The sequence below is a fragment of the Orcinus orca genome, chromosome 19 (assembly GCF_937001465.1).
Source record: "Orcinus orca chromosome 19, mOrcOrc1.1, whole genome shotgun sequence".
In the NCBI taxonomy this organism is placed as follows: domain Eukaryota; kingdom Metazoa; phylum Chordata; class Mammalia; order Artiodactyla; family Delphinidae; genus Orcinus; species Orcinus orca.
Genome location: NC_064577.1, coordinates 45029527 through 45052218, shown reverse-complemented (window position 1 = coordinate 45052218; position 22692 = coordinate 45029527). Strand labels below are relative to the sequence as shown.

General features: G+C 50.5%; 2 protein-coding genes across 3 annotated transcripts in view; one reads left to right on the top strand and one right to left on the bottom strand.

Annotated features, from left to right (window-relative positions):
• Positions 1-253: 253 nt before the first annotated feature.
• On the bottom strand, positions 254-22127 carry LOC117197737 (POLG alternative reading frame-like). Its single transcript, XM_049702546.1, has 7 exons — positions 20840-22127; positions 14349-14577; positions 13331-13498; positions 11110-11344; positions 5647-9354; positions 5464-5546; positions 254-1352 (listed from the first exon to the last, which is right to left on the bottom strand). The coding sequence occupies exon 1, from the start codon at positions 21836-21838 to the stop codon at positions 20933-20935; it is 906 nt and encodes a 301-aa protein (XP_049558503.1). The 5' UTR covers positions 21839-22127; the 3' UTR covers positions 254-1352; positions 5464-5546; positions 5647-9354; positions 11110-11344; positions 13331-13498; positions 14349-14577; positions 20840-20932.
• ZNF652 (zinc finger protein 652) overlaps positions 21537-22692 on the top strand; it is a 67147-nt gene continuing 65991 nt past the window's right edge. Inside the window, exon 1 of one of the 2 annotated variants that reach the window (XM_004282646.3) lies at positions 21537-21677. The gene's annotated coding sequence lies outside the window, so the exon portion shown is untranslated. The remainder of the gene's footprint in view (positions 21678-22692) is intronic. The other variant, XM_033410968.2, reaches the window with a different exon arrangement.

The window sequence follows — 22692 nt, the reverse complement described above, 5'->3', positions numbered from 1 at the left end:
TTTCACAGTTCCTGTCCCCAAAATAACCGCTGTTAGGTTACTTAAATTTCCTTCCAGTAAAAAAAAAAAAAAAGTCACGCATTCTGGAGCACATACATCTCTAAGCCAATATGAACATGTCCTCTGCTGTTCATTATTTGCAGAAAAGGGACCACGCTGTTCTGTATCTTGCTGCTTTCATTTACTGAAATATCTTGGACATCTCACCACAGCAGCACAAACAAATCCACCCCATTGTTTTTAATGGCTACAGCGTTTCCCCCAGTATGGATCTATCATGTTTTTCTGTCACGAATCGGCTTTTGGATGACTTGCTGGTGGTTTTTCGTGTGTTTTGCTGTTGCAAACAAAACCACAATGAATGCTGCCCCATTTTTCAAAGGGTCCAATCTCTGCACAAGGTTTTCTTACAAGGCAAAAGGGTTGTGTCCAGGGTCCTAGGAAATAATCTTTGGGGTGGGGAGATGGCATTGCTTGAGCCCCTGGAGCTGCCCAGAGGCTTCATATTATGAATGTGTGACTCTGACTTCTTTGGGGAAGTCATTACTCCACCTCTTTACCCTGCCGACCTGGCATGGCTGCTACCAGGCTAGCCCTCCAAGTGTGGCTGCCCTGGGATGGGTCTCTGCTCTGGAGTCCCAGATGGTTGAGGACTTGCTGGGTTGGTTGGTGGGTCTCCCTGGAACTCTGGGCTCAGGCTGGGCTTGTTCTGCTTAGCTGGGGTTCATGGCTGCACGGTGCTGCTCTGAGATTCACAAACAAACAGGAAGCCAGGCCACTTCCTCCTTGCTGGGGCTGGTCCCCCGTCCTTATCGCCCAGTTGGCCCAGAGGGGAAGGGGCAGCCCAGGATTCACAAGGCAGCTTCCTGGCAGAGGTGGCGGGGGAATTCTGGGTCCCACTGCCAGGATGAGCTTCCCAACCCTGGGCACCGATTTGTTCAGCTGGGACAGCCCTACTGAGAATCAAAGTTAGGCTCCAATGTCCCCATTTCAAGAAGACTTTTCTGATAAAGCCCACCCTGTTTGGCTCCCCGTTACCCCTTTGGTTCTGAGACGGAGTTCTTTTGAACTTGTAGTAAGCAGCTCTCTGGGTGTTTGTGGTGGGAGAGTGTTTTCTCCCGAAGGCAGCACCAACGTTTTCTTGACTTTCCCAGTAGCCACGCGGCACGGCACTCTGCTCGTGCGGGATGCCCAATAAATGTTTGCGGACTGAATGACTGACCAACTCCAAAAGGGGTGCCAGGGAACAAGCGAGATGGAACAGGGCTATAGTCCCAGCTCATGGTGGGGTCAGAAGGCTTCGCTGCTCAGGACCGGACCACGGGGCGTCTGACCGGCGGGAGTGGTGGGGACTGTTAAGAGAGTGTGAAGCAGAGGTGTGGCTGGGGCCGAGGCCGGGGTTGAGGGCTGCAGATACTATAGTCCACAAGTCCTGAAGGCCCACTAGACTGCCCGGAACATCAGTTCCCTGGTTTCCAATCAATAATCAGTTAGTTGCTATATACGCTACACTGGGGGTTGGGCGGGGGGGGGGGGGGAGGGTGCCCTTTTTTTAACAAATTCATATTTATGAAGCACAGTCAACATAAAAACAATGCTGACTATACTTTTAATCCTTCATGGTGACTCAGAGGGCGCAGTAGGACACCTCGGTGCTTGGGGCTGTCCTTACGCCTATCAATTACTTTAGAGAACATTAGCCGTGGGCCCAACAGCCTGCAGTGAGTCACTATCAGTTGCTTAAAAATAAAAATCTCGGCTATCAACTCGTTTAGTTGCCACTGTTCTCTTTTTTTTTAAGAAAGCCAAGGACAGAAACCAAACTTAAAAACAAACAATAACTAGGAAACCCTAAAAGCTCAGTTATCTTCCCTTTGCAGTTGTTTGGGCTTCAAACAAAAGTTTCTCTGTTAAGCACCGGTGGTGCAGAGAAGCCTGTGGAGGTTGGAGGCCATCCGTGAGGACTGAGCGATGGGGGGCCAGGCTGGGGCTGAAGCGGAAGGCAAAGCAAGAAGGGCTGCCTGGAGGTGGGGACCCTGGACATTACAGGAGGGCAGAGAGGGAGTTGGAGCTCCCTGAGCCACATCTCCAAAGCTGCAAAGATGGTGCACACCACGGACCAGCAGCTCCCCTGACGCCACCTAATGTGGGTCACACAGGTGGACCGAGAGGTGACCCTGGAGGCCTGGTGAGGTTCCAGCACTCGTGACCTTCACCTGGTTCCATATACAATCTTGTAGCATCGCGGGAGGGGGTCAGCTCCCTATGTGTCCTGCGCAGTTTCCAAAGCTTCGACCAACAGCCAGTTTAGGGTGTTTCCCCCGAAAGTAGAGAAGGGGGAGCTTTATAGAGATGGCTAAGGGTGAGGGCCAAGGCTGGGCCCAGCATGAGGCCACAAACTGTAGCCTCCAGGGCTAGCAAACTACTGGACAGTAAGAGATGAGTGGAAACCTCAGCTTAAAAATACCCAATCTTGTTGTAAAGAGAAAGAACAGGAAGGAAGCGTGGGCAGGCAAGGCAGAATAGACAAAAAGCCCCAGAGAAGAATGAGATATTATTAATGGCCAGAAGCTGATCAGGGGGAACAGGTGCGGAAAGCCCTCCAGGTGCCCGAGGGGCTGGCGGGCAGGGGAGGGGATCATGTGCGTGGTTCAGGCACACCGTCCCAGAGAAATGATTTGGACCTACTGAGACCAGGATTCAGATCCCCCCCAAAGAGCCCTTGGCCCAGGAATGGAGTGGCTGGGCATGGGGCCGCCCCAAAGGAGAGTGGGGCAGGGGTGACCAGAGGCAGACTGTCATGTCTGTCCTTCCCTCTCGGGGGAGAGAGCCACCTGAGCCACCGGACCCTCAGCTCACGCCTGGGCAGGGTGGAAGGGTGTTCAGTTGGCCTTGGAACAGCAGCCACTCTTGTGGAGGGAAAGGAGAACAGTGAGAGGGCTGAGTGAAGTGGCATGGGACCGACTCCACGCCACCGAGGTTACCGTCAGGGCTCTGGATCCAGGGTGCTGAGTTTCACTCCTGACTCAGCCACTTACTAGCTGCATGACCTGGAACTGATGCATAACTTCTCTGCGCTTCAGTTTCCTCATCTGTAAAGTGGAGATGCCAGGAGTGGCGACCTCATGGTGTTGTGGCGAGGAGAGGATGAAGTGAGCAAATATGCCCAAGCCTTCTAGAACAGTACCTGGTACCTAGTATTGTTTTTTAAGTGTTAGCCTTTGGGGGGTGGAGTAGGGGGCAGTGCAGGTGATGGGTGGGAAGAAGCTCCCAACACCTCCTGTCCATGGGACAGCGCTTCACAGAGAGCCTGCACCACACCACGCTAGGAAGAAGGGGATAGAAATAAGATAGATGTGGTCTAAGCTCTCAGGAACCAGTGGTTTACGGAGGACACAGACAGCTAACCAATCACATTTCAGCATAATACAAGAGCGTTTCATACCAAGTGCTGGAGCGCTTGGAAGATGGAGTAACTTTCCCTGCCTTCAGTGTTTGGGAGGTGTGGGGCATGCTAGTCTTAGAGGTTTAGTAACATAAGTCATCAGGCCGAGAAGGGAACATGGTATTCGAGGTGGGGCTCCTGGGCGATTGCCCAGGGGTCGAGAGCAGGGAGGGTGGCTGGGAGTGAGCAGTTTGGAAGGGTCAGCAGGGCCTGGGCTGGCAGTACTCTGTCAAGAGTTCGAACTTTAGCCCCTAGGCCTGAGGCAAGTGGAGAGGCTAGGAAGGGGGGGCCCAAATCAGACTCTTGTATTTGAAAGAATTCTCTGGCAGAGATGCGGAGGGGAAATGAGCGGGGACGAGAACAGTGGCAGGGAGGCCAATTGGTTAAGTAACCCAGCAATGGTCAGGGCCAGAGACACCAAAAAGAGGACCCTTAGAAAGTGGACTAATGGGGGGTAGGGATAGATTAGGAGCTTGGGATCAACATGTACACACTACTATATCCAAAACAGACAATCAACAAGGACCTACTGTATAGCACTCAATATTCTGTAATAACGTATATGGGAAAAGAATCTGAAAAAGAATGGACATATGTATATGTATAACTGAATCACTTTGCTGTACACCTGAAACTAACACAACATTGTAAATCAACTATACTCCAATATAAAATAATTAAATTTAAAAAAATAAGCTACAAGCATATATAGTACAACACAGGGAATACAGCCAATATTTTATAATAACTGTAAATGGACTATAACCTTTAAAATTTGTGAATCACTATATTGTACACCTATAACATATCATATTGTACAGCAACTATACTTCAATTAAAAACTAAAATAAAAATACTACTCAAGGGAAAAAACAAAAGAAAGAAAGTGGACTAATTTGGAAGGATGGCAAGCAGAAAGGAGGGGAAACTGACCCTGTGGTTTCTGGTCTGGGCAACTGAGTGTTTAGTGGTGTCCTTATTGGAGATGGGGAAGAAAAGGAGCAAGGTGGGCTTGACAAAGAAGGTTTAGAAAGGGTGAGCTTGAGGCAATTCCCCAGTGGTCCAGTGGTTAGGACCCCGTGCTTTCACTGCTAAGGGCCTGGTCAGGGAACCAAGAGGCCCGCAAGCCATGCATCGTGGCCAAAAGAAAAAGAAAAAGAAAGCTTGAGCTTGAGGTGGCTGATATAGCCAGGAGGGGCTTGGAGAAAGAGGAAATGGTTGGTGGTGCAGCGATGGAAATGACGTGGGGTTGCAGAAGACTCCCTTCAGAGTGAATCAGGGAACCTTGGACACGGAGCCATGGGCGATGTATGACACGTGGGGTCTGCAGGGGGAAACACAGAAGCAAGGGTACCAGAGGGGCTGACAGGGCTCCCCCACTCCCTAGCTCATGGCTAGAAACCTGCAAAGTATCACAGTTTCCATTGCCTAGTTAAATGACATTGCGGATTATATCATCTAAATTGAACTAAATTAACCTTCACGAAATGGACACGGGGTTTAAAAAGATTCCTGCAAAGGAGCTGCAGGTTAAAGATCACACTAATTCAGCAAAGCACTGCACTGGCACACAAGAAAGTGTCACCACTGGCGCTTGTCACACGAGCTCTCTGTCAGCCCCATCAGAAGGTTAACACGGGGACAACCCGATCAGGTCTGACACGATGACAGCCACAAAACTTTTTTTTGTAATTTGTAATTATCAAGGTCACTATTTGATATGTGAATTATACTTTCCACCATTGTTAAAAACAAACCTCACCCAAGTATATACTGTGCCCTGAGATATAAGGATATTAGGCTGTGTGTACACTTTGTAAGTAATTGAACTTATATGAAGGGCGCATGCTCGAATTTTATAATTGATGAGATGTAACTTCTCAGTATGAGAGTTCTCATCTCACTCAGGATTTGATTTGGGGGAAAATTCTTAAGTCATAGGTTTCGGGTCCCAGGGCATGAACTGCTTTCCTACTTTATCAGTTCCACACATCTGAAGTGCTACGTATTGTATTTACCTCTTAGAACAAAGGATGCTTGTACTCAAAGTGTGGCCGCAATGGCTCACTTCTCTTTCATTGCCATGGTCCTTCTCTTCTTTCTGGGGATGAGGGAAAGATTAGTTGAGCTCCCTGGAGAAAAGCATTAAGTAAATACAAGGTGTTGCCGAAGTTATTCTTACTGTTATTAACAACACTAACAGGCAGCAGCAGGGAACACTGCTCCAAGGTGTTCTCATAAGGATCCAGGTGAGAGGCTTCGAAACACATCCAACCTCTCATCTCTTAACAACACTTGAATCCAGGGGTCCTGCTGGCATATGAGTCCCACGGCACATGGAGGCTGATGGGGCTTAGAAAAACGGAAGCCCCCAAGGGATGGGATTGCCATTCTCTGAGGAAGGGAAGAGCTCGCCGCCTGCTATGCAGAATCTAAGTTCAGACTGGACCAGCGACTGGTTGAGAAAAGCCTTCCACATGTCGGCCCAATGCTAGGGAGCTAATACCTTCACCGGATACTTGGGTACCTGCGTTCCACTACCCCGAGGAAACTGGGGAGAACACACATGCATACAATTTTATATTAAAAGAATTACTTTTACTTTTTCAAAGCACATTTGTGTGGGGAAGTTAATAGGGTGGGGATGATTATTTGCCACAATTTATGCCCAACACTTATTTATTGAGCATGTGTCGTGTATGCAGGATGCTGTACTAGGCGCTATGAGGACACAGAGATGGAGACCTCAGCACACTGACGACCCCAGTGGGCAAGCTGAGATATGCACGTAACCAGGGCAGAGGCTGGACCCAGGAGCTTGCGGTTCAGACAAAGAAGAACCAGCATTCCAAGGTGGGAAGAGAGTCAGGCAGTCATGGAAGCAATGATCTCTGGCCTGGACCTCAAAGGCTAGGAAGGTCTGGCCAGGTAGAAATGAAGAAAATGACATTCCCAAAGAAGGATGGCAACCCCAGAATGGGAAAGCATGGGATATGCATGACCAACAGCAGGGAGTCACTTGTGGCTGGCATCTGGAGGGTGAAGAAGAGTGGGGTTGGAAAGGTGAATTAGAACCAGATCTTTGGGACTTCCCTGGTGGTCCAGTGGTTAAGACGCCACGCTTCCATTGGAGGGGGCCGTGGTTCGCTCCCTGGTCAGGGAACTAAGATCCTGCAGGCTGCACGGCACGGCCAAAAAAACAAAGAACCGGATCTTCAACAGCCATATGCTGGACTACGGGATTCAGAGTTTATCTTCAGTGAACAAGGGGGAACCTTGGAAGTTTTGGGGCAGGTGAGACAGCGAACCCAAAGAAGTTAAAAACAAAACGAAACTTGCCCAAGGTCCTACCGCGAGTTAATGTGTGGCCCAGCCAGGACTCGAATTCTGATTTGTATTGACACAGGCAAAGCTCCTGGACCTCAAGCTGACCAGACAAAAATGGGTCTGTGGGAAAGCGCTCCAGGCCAGGGATGGCCAGAGTGCTTCTCTGGGAAACCCAGGAGCCCGAGCCTCCAGGGAGCCTGGCGTCCTACCCTCGACCCTGTAGTCGAGCTCACTCTTCCCATGGGGAACCTGGGGGCTGGATGAGCCAGGAGCTGGACTGCAGTCCTTGGGAACCCAAATGGATTGGGCTGGGAATGGCTAAGTGTGGGACCACTGCAGTAAAATCAAGGGAAAGGAGCCCTCAGAGTGTCTCGGGGTGTGGGGAGCGCAGGGCGTGGGCCTCGCATTCCTGGACGGTTGAGACGCCACAGCCGATGATTATCATTATTATTCCTGCTCTGGCGTCTCCGAGCTTTCATCCTGCAGGACCCTGCCTTGCTGGCCGGGCTTCACCAACTACCAAGTCCTCCTGGGGTGGGGCAGGGCAGGGCGGGCGGCTCCTGGCTGCAAGGGAACACAACACCATTGTGGGTTTCTTCCCCAGTGAGACCAGGGAACTTCCGAACCCTGGAAGCAGGGGCAGACTTTCTCAAGGGGGAAACTGAGGCACAGAGCCAGGGTATGATGTGACCGAGATCATGGGGGCCTCCCTCTCCTGCCGCTACTCATTAGACCATACTTATCCTTCCCCAACTGGAGCAGATCTTGTCGGCCTGGAGGGGAGCCAGGGAAGGCGTGGATGCTGGAAGAGAGAATTGGGTCTGGGCCAGGACAGCAGAACTGGTACCTTCCTTGCCAGGTGCTGTGGGCATCACGAGGTCAGGCTTCTGGTTTCTTGTCTCTCTGGAAGGTCCTTCCTTATGGGTGGATCTTCCCCAAGCCCCTGAGGGAGGCCAACGCCGCAGACACGGATGTGCAGAATGCCTGGCTCTCTCGCATCAGATGCTACCTTCAGCACATGGAGAGGAAGAGCCCCGGCCTCATAAAGATGGGTCAGGCCAGGGGCAGAGGCCCAGACGACGGCTCCGAGACAGGGAAAGGGTCGTGTGTGCCTGCACGCACACATCTGCTTATGCCAGGCTTCCAGCAGTGACATGTCCCTGCCTGCCCAGATGAGATCAAAGAGAGAAAGACTAGGAGGAAACGTGAACAACACCTGATGACTGGGTGGGGGGCTGGGTGGGATCCTATCGGCAGTGGGAACCCCAAGGAGAAGGGAGGGAGTGACCTGACCAGCTGAGGCTGAGACCCAGGTGGCAGGTGCTAGTGTCACCTTTCCTACTCTCTGCTGGCCACCTAGAGAGCCGCGATCTTTGGGAACATCTTCTGGCTTAAAGCAGAGGTGGGACGACACAGAAGAGTGGGCTGAGGAGCTGGGAGGAGAGAAGACAGTAAACAGGGCTTCAGGGGCCCGCACAAGCTCTCACATCCTCAGTGCCTCCCAGAGCCAGCCAACCAGCATTCATTTATCTAGCATTTATTAAGCAGCTACTGTGTGCAAGGCGCTCACTCTGCTTGGAGCTGTGGGTGTAGATGCTTAAGACACGGCCTCTGCCCTCAGGAGAAAGACACATCTTCCTATTTGGTTTCACCCCCACTCCACACAGTGCAACGCCAGGATCCCGGGCTGGGTCCCAAGGCGTCTTCCTCTTTGGCCATTTTTGGCTATTACTGCACTGGCTCTTCTGTTTCCACCGTCAGCTCTGAGTTCACACAGCAGCAAGGCTCCCTAGAGCTCTTACCGCATTCTTGACACTCACCCGGCTGAAACATTCACCCTTCAGCCACAAAAGTCATCTCTGGACTTGCCACTGCGATTAGGTGGCTCCCAGAAGACGCACTGTTCTTCGGGTAACCCTACCCTCTTCCAGATCAAATACAGCCTGTAAAACCCGCGCCCGCTTGCCTTCTCCTGTCGGTGACCCGAAGAACCTGCAGGGGTTCCCTGTTACTCAGCAGATACAAATGGAACTTTGGGGCTATTTTCCAGAGCCCTCCCATGCATTTCTTACCCAAGGGTGTCCCTACGCACCCCCAACACACCCATCTTGTAATGTAACTCAACATCTAAGCAAGAGCGAAGAGCTCTTTAAGGGAATCACTTCCACATTTATAGTTGATTTATTCAACAAATATTTAATAACAGCCGCTCTGTACCAGGCACTGTGATACACACTGAAATGGCTCTACTGGTGTCTAGGGCACACATGCCTCCTGTCCTGGGGGAGCCCATGAACTAGCAGTCAGGACAGACACTAATAATGAAAACAGAATGGTATGTGTGGTCAGACTGGATGACCATCCAGGGTTCCTGAGAGTCTGGGCATTTCCACTGTGGCCGCAGAGATCTCCTTTACTTCCTGCCTGGATTCTTCACAGAGCAGACTGTGCCTTGCTGGGGAGGAGTGAAGAATGTTCCAACAGGATGTCCACATGGTAAGACCCCAAGGACATCAGCCCCCATTCTGTTCTCTCCATGGGGGTGGGGGTGCCTAGGTCCCGCCCTTCATGAATTCAGTCTCCTAGGGAAGTGACACAGGAAGCAGGGACAGAATTAAGAGCTTAAGAATTCCACGTCCATATATGTATGCATATAGCTGATTCACTTTGTTATAAAGCAGAAACTAACACACCATTGGAAAGCAATTATACTCCAATAAAGATGTTTAAAAAAAAAAAAAAAAGAATTCCACGTCCAAACAAACCATTTGGGCCATGAAACTGACAAGGGCTGCAAAAGGCGCTTCCCGATTTCACCGTGCTGGGAAATACCAGGTCCTGCCACCTCTCCAGAAAGCAGCCACCTTGTTGAGGGTGAAATCCACTCTCCTCTGTTCTCTGACTACATCGCCCATGAGAGGTAGTACCCCTGTGTTTCATTTGGAAACTTGTCCATGAATGAAGGCTCTAACCTCTCACGCAGATGTTGGATGTTGAGTCAGTGTTTAACCACTGTAATTGGCAGAAAAAGTCCTCCAACTATCTAACCAAGAAGAGACACTGCAAATTCCACCCTCTTGCTCATCTGCTGCTCTCTGTGGGATGCAGAAAATAAGGAAAAGTTATAAAGCATTCCCTACTCCTGATGTTCCCAGAAAACTTCTGTAAAACTGACATACGGGGCTTCCCTGGTGGCGCAGTGGTTGCGAGTCCGCCTGCCGATGCAGGGGACACGGGTTCGTGCCCCGGTCCGGGAAGATCCCACATGCCGCAGAGCGGCTGGGCCCGTGAGCCATGGCCACTGAGCCTGTGCGTCCGGAGCCTGTGCTCCACAACGGGAGAGGCCACAACAGTGAGAGGCCCGCGTACCGCAAGAAAACAAAACAACACCTGACATATTTTAAAGGGCTTCAGATCTGATGACCCTCATTCTCTCTAAGTGTCAGCATCCCATATGGAAATGTTTTTAGAGGTAGTGATGGTGGGTGTAGGTGGGGGGGACACATTCTTGAATACAAGCCTCCTGGGTGCTTTCCTGGGCCCCTCTCCTGGTGGGGGTCTCTCCCTGTTTGGTGCCTCTGTCACCTGGTTGTGAAACTGGAATGGGCCCCAAGAATGCTGTGGAGGTGGCAGGCAAGGCGTGGCTGGCATGTGCAGGGCAGCAGTAGAGCATTCCTTCTGAGGGGTGCCTGGTAGAAGTGAAAGGGGCTTGAGCTCTAAAACAAGAAAAGCGTCAGAGAAAGAAAATTTTCAAAGGCTGCTGCCCTACGTTTGTGGGAGTTTCCTGAATCAACGGGCAAATCCCTACATTAGAAAGAGTTTCTTTCCCTCCTTCCTCACTCCCTCCCTCCCTTTTTTTCTTCCTTCCTTTCTTTTCTCTCTCTTTTTCAAGGGAAACACCTTTCTCCTCTCTTCCAGCCTCAATTCTACCATCCTTTCAGGTCAAGCTAACGGCCAACCTCTTTCATACAACTTTCCCATCTAGTCAGTCTCTGGTGGTCCGCTCCTTTCTCTGAATTCCCATTGAATTCTATTACACTCCGGGGTTTGGTATGACTACACAGTGTCTCGTGTTCCCCAGCTGTTTTATGTACATGAGTCTTGTCTCCCCAACCAGGCTGTAGATGTCTAGAGGGCAGAGGCCATTCCTTACATTTTGGAGTCCCTCAGCCCAGGGCTGGGTATGTAATAGGCCTTTACTGAGACCTTCATTTGCCTTTTACTTCTCACTAAACATCAGATAATTCACACAGGAAAAAAAATTCATAATAAATGTGAATAAGCCTTCATTTGGGTAGTGTCACCAACCGTCTTATACAACATCAGAGAAGTCTTACTGGAAAGAAACCTGTATCTGATGTGTCCGTGCGAGAGCCCTCGGGTGAGTCTGGAGGCTTGGACGGCACCTCTGACTCAGTGTCCAGGAATTTAATTACATAGAACGTGATGTGCGGAAACCTTCGCTCAAGATGAGACCCAACATCGGCGTGGACATTAGAGAGAAACCATGAATCCGAAGAATGTGGAAAAACCTCCCTCAAGATCTTCACCAACCAGCATCAGAGGATTCACCTGAGAATCAAGAGCAGTGTAGATGCAGGGGATACAATAGGCCGTGAAGTGGCCACAGCTCCTGTCTCCGTACAGCTCGTCTCTAGACCCATTTCCCAGCTGAAAAAATTGAGACTTGGAGAGGAAGCATTGTCTACCGTGGTTGCAGCTGGAATATCACAAAACTTCGATTAGCACTTCTTCTTTTTTAACTTGAAACACTCCCATGTCTCACTTTCTTTGTCATTATCTCTCACTAGGGAAGGGAAGGGATGATTTCCCCCCTAACGCTTGTTATCAACGGAGAAACGGGGCTAGAGGGGCTGCATCACTGGTCCAGTGCACAGGTCAGGATAAGAGCTCTATTCTCTGGGGACCTTAATTTGATGTGCTGGGGACCATGCTAGGTACTAAAGGAGACCAAAGGTGAGAAGAGAGGTCCTGTGCCCTCAAATAGCTTTTAACCCAGGGAGGGAAGTGACCGGTTCTTAATATCTGCTTTAACAGAAGTGCACATGAATTGCAGCAGAGGCATGAAATGCAGGAAAGGAGCCCTACGTTCCTTTGGGGGAAGTAGGAAAAGCCTCACAGAGGAGGTATTGTTTTAGCTGAGACATAAAGGATGAGGAGTTTGCCAGACAAACAAGGGAGGATAGGGTGTTCCAGGCAAAGGCATTGACGTAAGAAAGGGCACGGCTGTTGAAGATCCTGAAGAAGTTCAGTATGTAAAGCATGGGGTGGGATGCATAAGCTAGCCAGGCACTCAGACAGGGGGAAGATAACATGAGGCCCTTGAACGCCTTGCAAAGCAGGTCAGATGTCCCTTTAAGCAATGGAAGCTGTATTAGTTTCCTACTGCTGCTGTAACACATCACCAAACACTGAGTGGCATGAAACAACACAGACGTATTATCTGACAGTTCTGGAGGTCAGAAGCTTCACTTGGCCAGAATCAGGGCGGCAGCGGGCTGTGTTCCTTCTGGAGGCTTTAGGGAAGGGTCCGCTCTCTGCCTATCCCTACTTCTAGAAGCTGCCCACATCCCTTGGTGCTTGTCCCTCTCCCATCTTAAAGCCAGCAATCACACCGTTCTGACCACCGCTTCCTGGTCACATCTCCTTCTCTGACTCGCATGTTCTTGCCTCTCTCGTCTAAGGACCTTTGTGATTAGATTGGACCCACTGGATAATCCAGGCTAAGGTCTGCATTTCAAGATCCTTAACTTTAATCCCATTTGCGAAGTCCCTTCCACCAATGTAAGGTAACATATTCGCAGGTTCCAGGTTTAGGGAGCCATTATTCTGCTTATCACAGGAGCCATTCAAGAATTCTGAGCAGGAGAGTGGTGTGACTGAATTGGGGTGTTGGGCAGTACAGCATTGTGGTTCAAAGGAGTCTGACCCCCTGGGTTCAATCCTGAGTCTGTCACCTAAGGCTTATGTGACCTTAAGTTATTTCCTACTTTACTTCCCTCTGCCTTGGTTTCCTCATCTGTGAAATGCGGATACCTACCTCAAAAGGAAGTTGGAAGGATTCTATGGGATAACAGAGGTGCAACATTTAGGACAGTGGAAAGCTCTCAATAAGTTGGGGACATCTAGGTGCTTAGTAGGTGCTAAGAACAGCAACCTGGTCAGGAAAAAGACATGCACAGTCAATGCCACGCAGAGCAGAACCAAGCTTCCTATGGGGCCCATTTCCACAGGACCATCAACACGACAGGAAGGAGGTCTCCAAGCACCAGGGGATTCTTTGGCACAGAGGAAATATGCAGCTCCTCTGAATGGCAACACATTGCTCAGGGGAACACGCACCTTCTTCGTCTCTGTTGGCAAAATGAAATGAGGGATGTAAGTTGCCCCTGTCTGTTCCCATTCTTAGGTGAGGCTCTGTCTGTGTTGGATAATATTAGAGAGTAGGTGATGTTTTCTCTTAAGCTCTTCCCTGAGATCTCTGAAACAACTGTTTGGTTTGACACAGGGCCAGTTAAAGACCTGGTGACATCTTACCTATGCACCCAGTGTGATGGTAAGCGTGCTTCTGAGTCGATGGGCACCTGGTTTAGGGCCTCTTGCTTCCCTATCTTCTCTGTCCCCATTTTTCTGTCACCAATGAACCTGAAGCTTTTTTCTCTAAGGAACTCCAAAGGAGTGGCTTTGGATCTCCTAGAAGTTTACCTGCAAGTGGATAAAACACAGGACACCCAGTTAAATCTGAACTTTTGGATAAACAATGAATAATTTTAGTAGGTCCCAAATGTTACTATGTGTTTAGTACTACTTTAAAACCAGATTATTTGATTAACCAGAATACTCCGTTCCCTAAGTCCACCATATAACACTTTACTCTATGTTCTGTGATGTAATCTGCAAGGGAGATTGGTATTCAAGCCCTGAAAGTTCTAGTACCTTCTAGAAGGTGGCTTTCTCTGGACTAATACAGGGAAGGGAGGGAAGGCTGTGTTTCTAGAGGGATGGCAAGGGTCAGAATAGTAAGGACTGGTCCCTCTTATTTCTCTGATATGAATGGTGATAGCACTTCAGCTGTGACAGTTTCTTCTTCTGCCCAACTCTGAGATTCAGAGAAGCTCAGATCCTGCTCTGTATCTCACCTGCCCTCGCCATTAATGGGGAGCATCATTCCCACTGCTCCGTGACCTAAGGATGACCCGGATACCCATTCTGTTTAGGCATACTGAGATTTTTTTGTCTATATTGCTGTCTTTGATGTTGAATAGGTTAACGATGATGACTCTCACCATCTATGGCATGTAAGTGAAAGTCTGTCTTTGGATTGAGTGTGTGTCATTTGTAGTCACTGTTACGTGAAACACATAAAAAGAACGGTTGAAATCTGCAAGGGTAGTCACTATTGGCACTAGGTTTGCTCAGGGTTTGGCTCCCAGGCTGCATCCCATATGACTCTGCAATCTAGAATGATCCTCCTTTTTTTACTCACCTCTAGCTCTCACTCTAAACTTCCGTCTTTGGTCTGTGGGGGGTAAACACCTGAAATCCTCCAATTTACCTTGTTTGCAGGCCAAGCCTCAGCCTTGCCACCAGTGAGGGCTTCAAGCAGATGGTCAGTTCCGGGTCACTCCCTGGTCATCTGCAGGCCACTCTCCACTGCAGCATATTATCCAGCCTGGTGCTGTCAGGTGGGACTTGAGTTTTCACATCAAAGTTGTTTAGACGTGTTGTGATGGCTGATTTCTACATTTCTATACGCACTCCATTTAAGTATCATTTCAGAGACCCTATAAGTAAATGCAAAAGATTATAACAGTTTATGCAATGGGAGGTGAAGCCTGGATTTTACCCCCCTGGATGTGAATGAACCCACCCAGCCAATGGCAGGAGGCTGGGCCCCACAGGATTAACTGTGTCCTCTAGCGCCTCCATCACTTCAAGAAAAAGGTGGCCCTGAGGGGCCAGGGGAACTAATGACTTAATGCCTACAAAGCTCTAGGAACAACTTGCTGCAGGTAAGGTCTCATTATCGTTAATTGTTGTTATTATTGTTGTTATTGTTGTTCTTAACCCAACTCCTGTGAAAAGCTGCCACAGCTTAGTTAACGCCCTCAGGTCAGGGGTTTAATGAATACCTCTGAATGCCAGAGGCCCCAGGCACTGGGTTCCCGCCCCCTACATCCAGGCTCCACCTCCTCTGAGCTCCACCTCCTCTGAGCTCCGCCTTCAGGGTCCTCTCCACCCCCAGGTCTTCCCAGGCGCTACCTGAGGGGCTCCATCATTCTTCAGTCCTGCTAACAACTCCAGCCCCCAGTTTCAGACACCCTCATCCCCTTTGTCACCCCTCCCCCACAATCTCACACACCTCCTTTGGCCATGCCTTCCCTTTTCTGCAGTTTTCTGGCCCCCCCAACACGATTATTGGGGCTCCCAAACTGTTCTCCTGAGACGAGCCTTTTGAGGGTCACAAAAGCTAAGAGGGGGTTCCCTGAGCCCTGTCCTTCCCCCTTGCAGCCCCCATGTCCTGCACTGCATCCCAGGTCTCCCATCCCACCTCTGTGAGAATTTGGGGATTGTTCCTCAGGTAGCGAGGCCGGTTGGGTGGATTGCCAGGTTTAGGGTTGCGGAGTCTGGCATGAACTCACAGCCCCGTGCAGCCGCCTTCTTTAATTAATTAATTCCAATTTTTAAAAACCATGTCTTCCATTGGACCTCAGTGCATGCCTCTGGGGCATATGTCACATCAATTACTGACAACAATTAAGCACGCTGCCTAAAAGAATCCCAGAACCTCTTTAAAGACTCCAACACAATTCGGGCCTAACTGCCTTAGATCACTCCCCTGTAGATGGACCTTGAGGCAGAACCCCCCCAGGGGAGGAATTGGGCTGCAACTGTCCATTTAGAGATGGGAGATGTTCTCCTGCTGTGGGTCCCTGCCCTGGGCTGCCCACACTCCCTAACCCCAGGATTCCTCTTGGCCTTTGCTTAGATATCCAGGAAGCTAAGCTCTTGCAGGTAGTGTGGTAGCCTGTTTTCTCTGGGGTAGTACCAGCGTCCCTCAGATCCCAAAGCCCACCTCTCTGCTGTCCTAACTGGCCATCTTGCATGGATAAAGATGAATCTCAGACCCTCACACAACAGGACAGAGACTAAGTTAATCTGTCCTTCCATCCGTAGAGATGGTAGACGCAGGGTTAACTAATGCTTTCACAAGTGGTTTGAATGAGGAAGATGGTTAGAGAGGCTGCTTGAGGGTAGAGATGATTTCTTCATGGTCCTTGATTCCCACCTTGCATGACAGACACTTAGTAGTTCTTTCAGGAAGGTTGATAGAATGTTGAAGACAAGAAGGGGAAAGAGCAGCAGTGCAGCTACAAATAGTTTTTCCGCGTGTGAAGCAAGTAGGCAGAATGGGATTGGCCTAAAACCTTAGCCTCATTAACACTGTCCTTTCTACCCAACTGGAATTTAAAAAATCATTAATAGGCCAGGTAAACATGGCTTTCCTTATCTATTTAACTCATTTCTTTATTGGCGTATGTGAGTCGACCGTGAATCACTTTGTCCTTTTATGTTGGCCAGAATCGTGGCTGGCCATCTGAGTCCAAACTTCCAGACAGCAGAGACCACATCTGTTCCATGTGCTTTGTATGGTGTCCAGCAAAGGGCTGCAGTACCGTGTCACAGACAAGTCCTGGACTTGGACCCTGGAGACCCAGGATTTCATTCTGGCCATGTTACCCTTAAAATCCGGACGTTGTTTTTAATTTGCTGTGAAAAATAAAGAGCAGAAATGTTTTCTGCCCTTCCTACCTCCCAGGGTTGAGGGGAGGATTAAATGAAATACTGTAAAAGAAAGATTTGTAGAAATTGTCACATATGTGTTTTCTGTTTGTTTTTTGGGTTTTTTGTTCGGTTTTGGTTTGGGGTTTTTTTGGCTGTGTTGGGTCTTTGTTGCTGTGCGCTTGCTTTCTCTAGTTGCAGTGAGCAGGGGCTACTCTTGGCTGCGGTGCGCGGGCTTCTCATTGCGGTGGCTGGTCTTTGCTGTGGAGCACGGGCTCTAGGCATGCAGGCTTCCGTAGTTGTGGCACGTGGGCTCAGTAGTTGTGGCACGTGGGCTCAGTAGTTGTGGCTCGTGGGCTCTAGAGCGCAGGCTCAGTAGTTGTGGCACACGGGCTTAGTTGCCCCGCAGCATGTGGGATCTTCCCAGACTAGGGATCGAACCCGTGTCCCCCACATTGGCAGGCGGATTCTTAATCACTGCGCCAACAGGAAAGTCCCCATATGTGTGTTTTTTTTTAAATTATGAAATGCATTTTGATGATAAGGACACCAGAGGAATCATGATCCAAACTCTGAGATGTTTCAAATGGAGAAGCTGATGTATAGAGACCACAGCTGTAGGGAACTATGAACCAAATGATGGTCCCAGGCCATGCTACAGCTAAAACCAGCCGAGACTGAAGTGACACTGGCTATCTCAATGGCCTCCCTCATCTCCATCCCCAAAGCAAAACAGCTCCACTCACATACCTGGCCTTGTGGTGCATTCTGGCATTTGTTTTAACTTTTCTCTGGAATTTTAGTGGGGGTGGTGGGAGCTGAGGGGGCACAGAATGAAAGTGCCCATGGACCACATATACACATGTCCACAAGTGCACGCACACGTACAAGCCCCATGGCAGACAAGCCAAAAGTCCAGCTTTCTGAGCTGTCTTTAAACATTATTGCTTAGAGATCTGCGAAAAAAGAAGTGAATACAAAAGGGGAGTCCAGGACAGCTTTATCCATTCTATAAAAGGGGCAGTTTCCAATAGGAAGGGCTTAAAGATGAGAATTGGATAGTAACTCTTAGGAAAGGAATGGAATTCCAAGGTATTAACGAACACAGTCAACTTTCTAAAGTAGAATCCTAGGTATCAGCTCTGGAAGGCACTAAGAGCCATATAATCCCCTCGTTTTACAAAGCCTCAGAGGTGGAGTGATTGTACAAAGGTCACAGCACTACAAGTATTAGGGCCTAGGAGACCACGACCAGGGCTCTGGCCCCAAGTCCGGTGCAGTAGGACGGGGTTACATTAGTTAATGGGTGAGCAGGGAGCCACAACCACTGCCCCTCTATAAGTACAGGTGGCAAGAACTATTATTGACTATAATTGACTGGGGGTACACCCCTGGAAACTTGGGGAGCAAAGAAACGCAGTGAATAGGGAGCTTGTACCAGCCTGTCCAGCTCACCTTACAGGAACAAGATAACTCTGCTGCTGTTTAAATTAAATTTGTGAAGGTTTCCAGAGCTGTCAAAATATAAAGAATTTTCACTAAAATTTTTAAATCAAAAAAAAAAAATGGTGGGCCTAGTGGTTAGGATTCCAGGCTTTCACTGCCATGGCCCAGGTTCATTCCCTGGTCAGGGAACTGAGATCCCGCAAGCCACGTGGCGTGACCAAAAGAAAAAGGGGGGGGCAGGGGGTTCTGTTGGTTTCTGCCCACAGCCTTAATGAGAAAGTTAGTGAAGAACTATCCAGGGCCAGGAAACCAGGATGACAGAAGCCTCGTCTTCCAATAAGGCCAGATGTGGGTGCTAAATGTTGCCTATAATGACTGCTAAGACGAAGAAGGGAGGCACTGGGACTAGCAAAGTGATGACAGCCCTTCTTCCTGTAGCTTCTCAAGGGGGAAGAGTTAAGGGAGAGCAGAGGGACTGGGCTCGCCTTGCCAGGCCCAGGGCCTTCCAGAGTAACAGTTGCCAAGGCTTCAGATACACAGGGCAAGTGCCAGGGTCCTGGAGAGAGCAAGGATGAAAAAACCCATGAACTAAAGGAGATGCAGATGTAGAACTGAATATTAGAATTATCGTCCCTCACATGGCCAGGCTACCTGTTTTAAATCCAGAGGAATATGTAGCTGTTTTTCCGAGAAGGCCTGTTAAACCCTTCGACAGGACAGCACATTGGGAGTCCTGCTTTGCCTCCATTGTTGACTGGGCTGGGTGACATGGGCTGAGCCAGTAAACATACCTTGGCCTGGATTTCCTTCACTGGGAATAATACCTGTTCTGCCTGCTTCATGGGGTTGTTGCAAGATCTGATAATGGACATAACCTTTCTGCAAAAACCATAAAACATGCTTCAAATGAACGGTGACAATATTACTATTCCAATGACTAGGAGCCCTTCAGAGGTTTGGCCTGTGGGTAGAAACTCCTAGAGACTTGGTTCTTTAGCCGTCACTATGCATACCCCTCTTCCAAGCAGGATAGCCCTGACAGGCAGAGGGTGGGGGATGGATCAAATGTCCAAGAAGGCAAAGCTGGACACCTCAGTCAGATATTCTAGGCTCACCAGCCTCCACGGATGCCAAGTTATTTCTCACACTGAATCTAAGTCTTTTCTTTTACTACTTATGCTTGCTTCCTCCTGTTCTGCCTGAAGATTTTCTCTACTTGCTAAAATATGATATCATTTTTAGTGTTTACCTACTGAAGACACTCACTATTGAAGAACATGACCCAAAGTTGCTAAATTGCAATCCCTAGAGTATGGAGTCCAAGTTTAATAAAAACCAAGCATGGGTTTTTGGAAGTAGCTAAGGACGGAGTTAACCCTCAAACCCCTTTATAAAGTTTCAGTCTCTTCCCTAACCTTTTCCCAGACTCAGGTCATTTTACTCTCCACAGGAATTTTTGGGGGGCTGCTATTTTGGGGAGAAATACCTGCATGTGTCTTCAAAATGTTGAGAGCTCAGCCTCAGTGCAAGAACATTTGTTAAGTGTGCTTTTAATAATGGAAGGATAGGGCTTCCCTGGTGGCACAGTGGTTGAGAGTCTGCCTGCCGATGCAAGGGACGCGGGTTCGTGTCCCGGTCCGGGAAGATCCCACATGCCTCGGAGCGGCTGGGCCCGTGAGCCATGGCCGCTGAGCCTGCACGTCCAGAGACTGTGCTCCGGAAGGATAGTTAGGAATTCCAAGTAAGATAAAATTTGGAGGGACTTCCCTGGTAGTGCAGTGATACTGGTTCGCTACCTGGTCCGGGAAGATCCCACATGCTACAGAGCAACTAAGCCCATGCGCTACAACTACTGAGCCTGCGCTCTAGAGCCCACAAGCCACAACTACTGAAGCCTGTGCGCCTAGAGCCCGAGCTCCGCAGCAAGAGAAGCAACCGCAATGAGAAGCCCCCGCAATAAGCCCATGCACCGTAACAGAGTAGCCCCTGCTCGCCACAACTAGAGAAAAGCCCGTGAGCAGCAACGAAGACCCAACACAGACAAAAATGAAAAAATAAATTTATTTTTTTAAAAAAAGGGGTTTCCCTGGTGGCGCAGTGGTTGAGAGTCCGCTTGCCGATGCAGGGGACACGGGTTCATGCCCCGGTCTGGGAAGATCCCACATGCCGCGGAGCGGCTGGGCCCGTGAGCCATGACCGCTGAGCCTGCGCATCCGGAGCCTGTGCTCCGCAACGGGAGAGGCCACAACAGTGAGAGGCCCGCGTACCGCATAAAAAAAAAAAAAAAAGTTAAACTTTGGAAATCATCAAGGAAGTTTGGTTTATGGTGGGAAAGGTCATGCCTTGGTTCTACTCCATCTAAGGCCTTTACCTTGCTGGGTTCATTTCCCCTCTCTGTACTCCAAGCACTTTCAATTATGGACTACTTCTCTTGGCTATGAACTTGGATAAATGCTACCTTGTTAGCTAATAGTACCCTTAATTATATTAATGATTAATAGCTAATTAGTCATAATGCTATAATACTTAAATGGAGGCTTCCTTTCTTTCAGCAGCTCCCTGTCTCAAGCGCACGCGCGTGCGCGCACACACACACATATCCCCTTCCCTATTTCTGGCCACAGAACAAGCACGGCTCTAAATATGTTCTTCTGACCACCCTGGGTGATCTCTAAATTTCTCGTTTTTATTAGCTGTCCCATTACTCTAGCGAATGACCACTACTGCTTATATTTTGCCTCTTTTATTTCTGTCTTCTGTCACTCACACTGCTCTTCAGTAACAAGGAGGCCAGAGTCAAGTTGTTTGTTTTCTTACCTTATTTCATAAACCAAAGAAGTTCTTTTACTTCTAAATCTCACTCGGGCCTACTTTTCTTCACTTCACCTTTCCCTAATCTTAACCCGCCCCCTACTTCGTGGAATCCCACCCCCCAGAACCCAAAGCTCCCTCCCACTCTACATTTTGGCTTCCTTTCAGCAGCCACGCCCCCAAACCCAAGAAGAGCGGTGCGCACGCGCACTCCACGCCTTTACCTGGGTGCCCGGGAGTGGGTGGAGTGGGGGAGGCGGGGGTGGAGCGGGAATCGGCAGTTTTGCGGGCGGCGGAGCGCTCACAATGTGAGCAGGAGGGAGAAAAGGTGCGCCGGGGCCGGCCCCGAGGGCTGCGCATGCGCGCCGCCGCGCCCAGCGGCCGGGATGCCAGGGGGGCGGGCGGAGGGAGGTGTCGGGCTCCCCGTAGGGCGGGGGGGCCGGAGAGGGAAGGGGCCGCGGGCGCGCGCGCGCTCTCGCCGGCGCTCGCCCTCCCTCCCTCCCTCCCTGCACTCCTCTCCGCACACACAAGCACACACGCACACCCCCTCCCCTGCCTCCCTCCCCGCGCGCCGCCCGCCCCGCCGGCCCCGCTCGCCCTCGCGCGCTCGGAAGGGAGTCGCGAGACGTCGGAGCGGCGGCCACGTAGCGCTGCGGCGGCGGCGGCGGCGGCGGCGGCCGAGGCCGGGACTGCGGAGCGGCCCTGAGGACAGACGTTGGGCAGGGGGGAGGGGCCGGCCCGGCCGGCGGTTGTTACTCGAGCGCCGCGGCTACAGGCCCCCCGCCGCAGGGATGGACCGCCGAGGCGGTGGTCGGGGCGGCGGAGGCGGAGGCGGCCGGCCCGGGTGAGTAGGGGCCCCTGCCCCCAACGCACACGCCACAGTCGCGGCTGCGCCCCTGGCAGCAGCCCTTCCTCTCCGCCGCCCGCTGAGCCGACTGGGGCTCTGGGCGCCGGGTGAGCCCTTCGCCAAGGCAGCTGCGTCCAGTAGGCCGGAGCAGCCCCCATCCGGCGGGGAGGCCCGGGGCGCTGCGCTCTTCTGGCCCCGATCCTGGGCCGGGGGCGCCCGCTTCTGCACCTTCGCCCCCTTCTTCCCGGACCCGGGCCGGACTCCAGTTTTGCAGAGTCCGCTCGCCCCGCGGCCCGAGGAGAGGCTGGTGTTGCACGGGTTAGTGGGCCGAGGGGGAGGTTTGCACCGGTCCTCCTCCGAGGATTCGCCTGCCCTGAAGCTGGTGGCTTGCACCCCCTGCCTCCCCTTCCCTGCGGCTGCGCCCAAACCCCCAACCCCCGGGAGTATTGTGCCGCCTGAGATAAAATGTATCTAATGTACAACCGCCCAACACTCACCCGGAGGGTAATGCAGACCTTTCTCCACCCCCACCACCTCCTCCCCTCCAATCAGGCTCTGCTTGAGATTCTTAGATGGGAGCCACTAAAGGTAGTGACACCCGCGTTACATCTGCACAGAACATGTTCATTGTCGAGGAATGTCTCCTGTAGAAATGATAAATGCCCCTGCCTCACCCTCGAAGACTGTCTTCACGATTTAAGATCCCATATGCTCTTCTTGAAGAGAGCCAGTCTTTGATCACATCTAGCATATCCCTCCCCCACAAAACACACACGCACACTTCCTGATTGCGGAACAGTCCCTGTCATCGCGGATCCATTGTCAGGAATGGCTTGTGCCAATCAAAGGAATGTGCTTTTGCCTTTGGAGAAGGGTGCCTTCCACAACCATGTTCTCAGGATGGTGCTGCGTGAGTCTGGCTTTGATTGTCCCGTGTTCAAGCATCATTATTACAGTGTTTACCCTATATGCATCTCCCATGGACCCTCAGTAATACCTGAGTGATGCTTTT

Bases quoted from the DNA above. Each gene is read 5' to 3' on its own strand.
- LOC117197737 (XM_049702546.1), bottom strand. From the start codon at position 21,838: ATGGGGGCTGCTCCGGCCTACTGGACGCAGCTGCCTTGGCGAAGGGCT.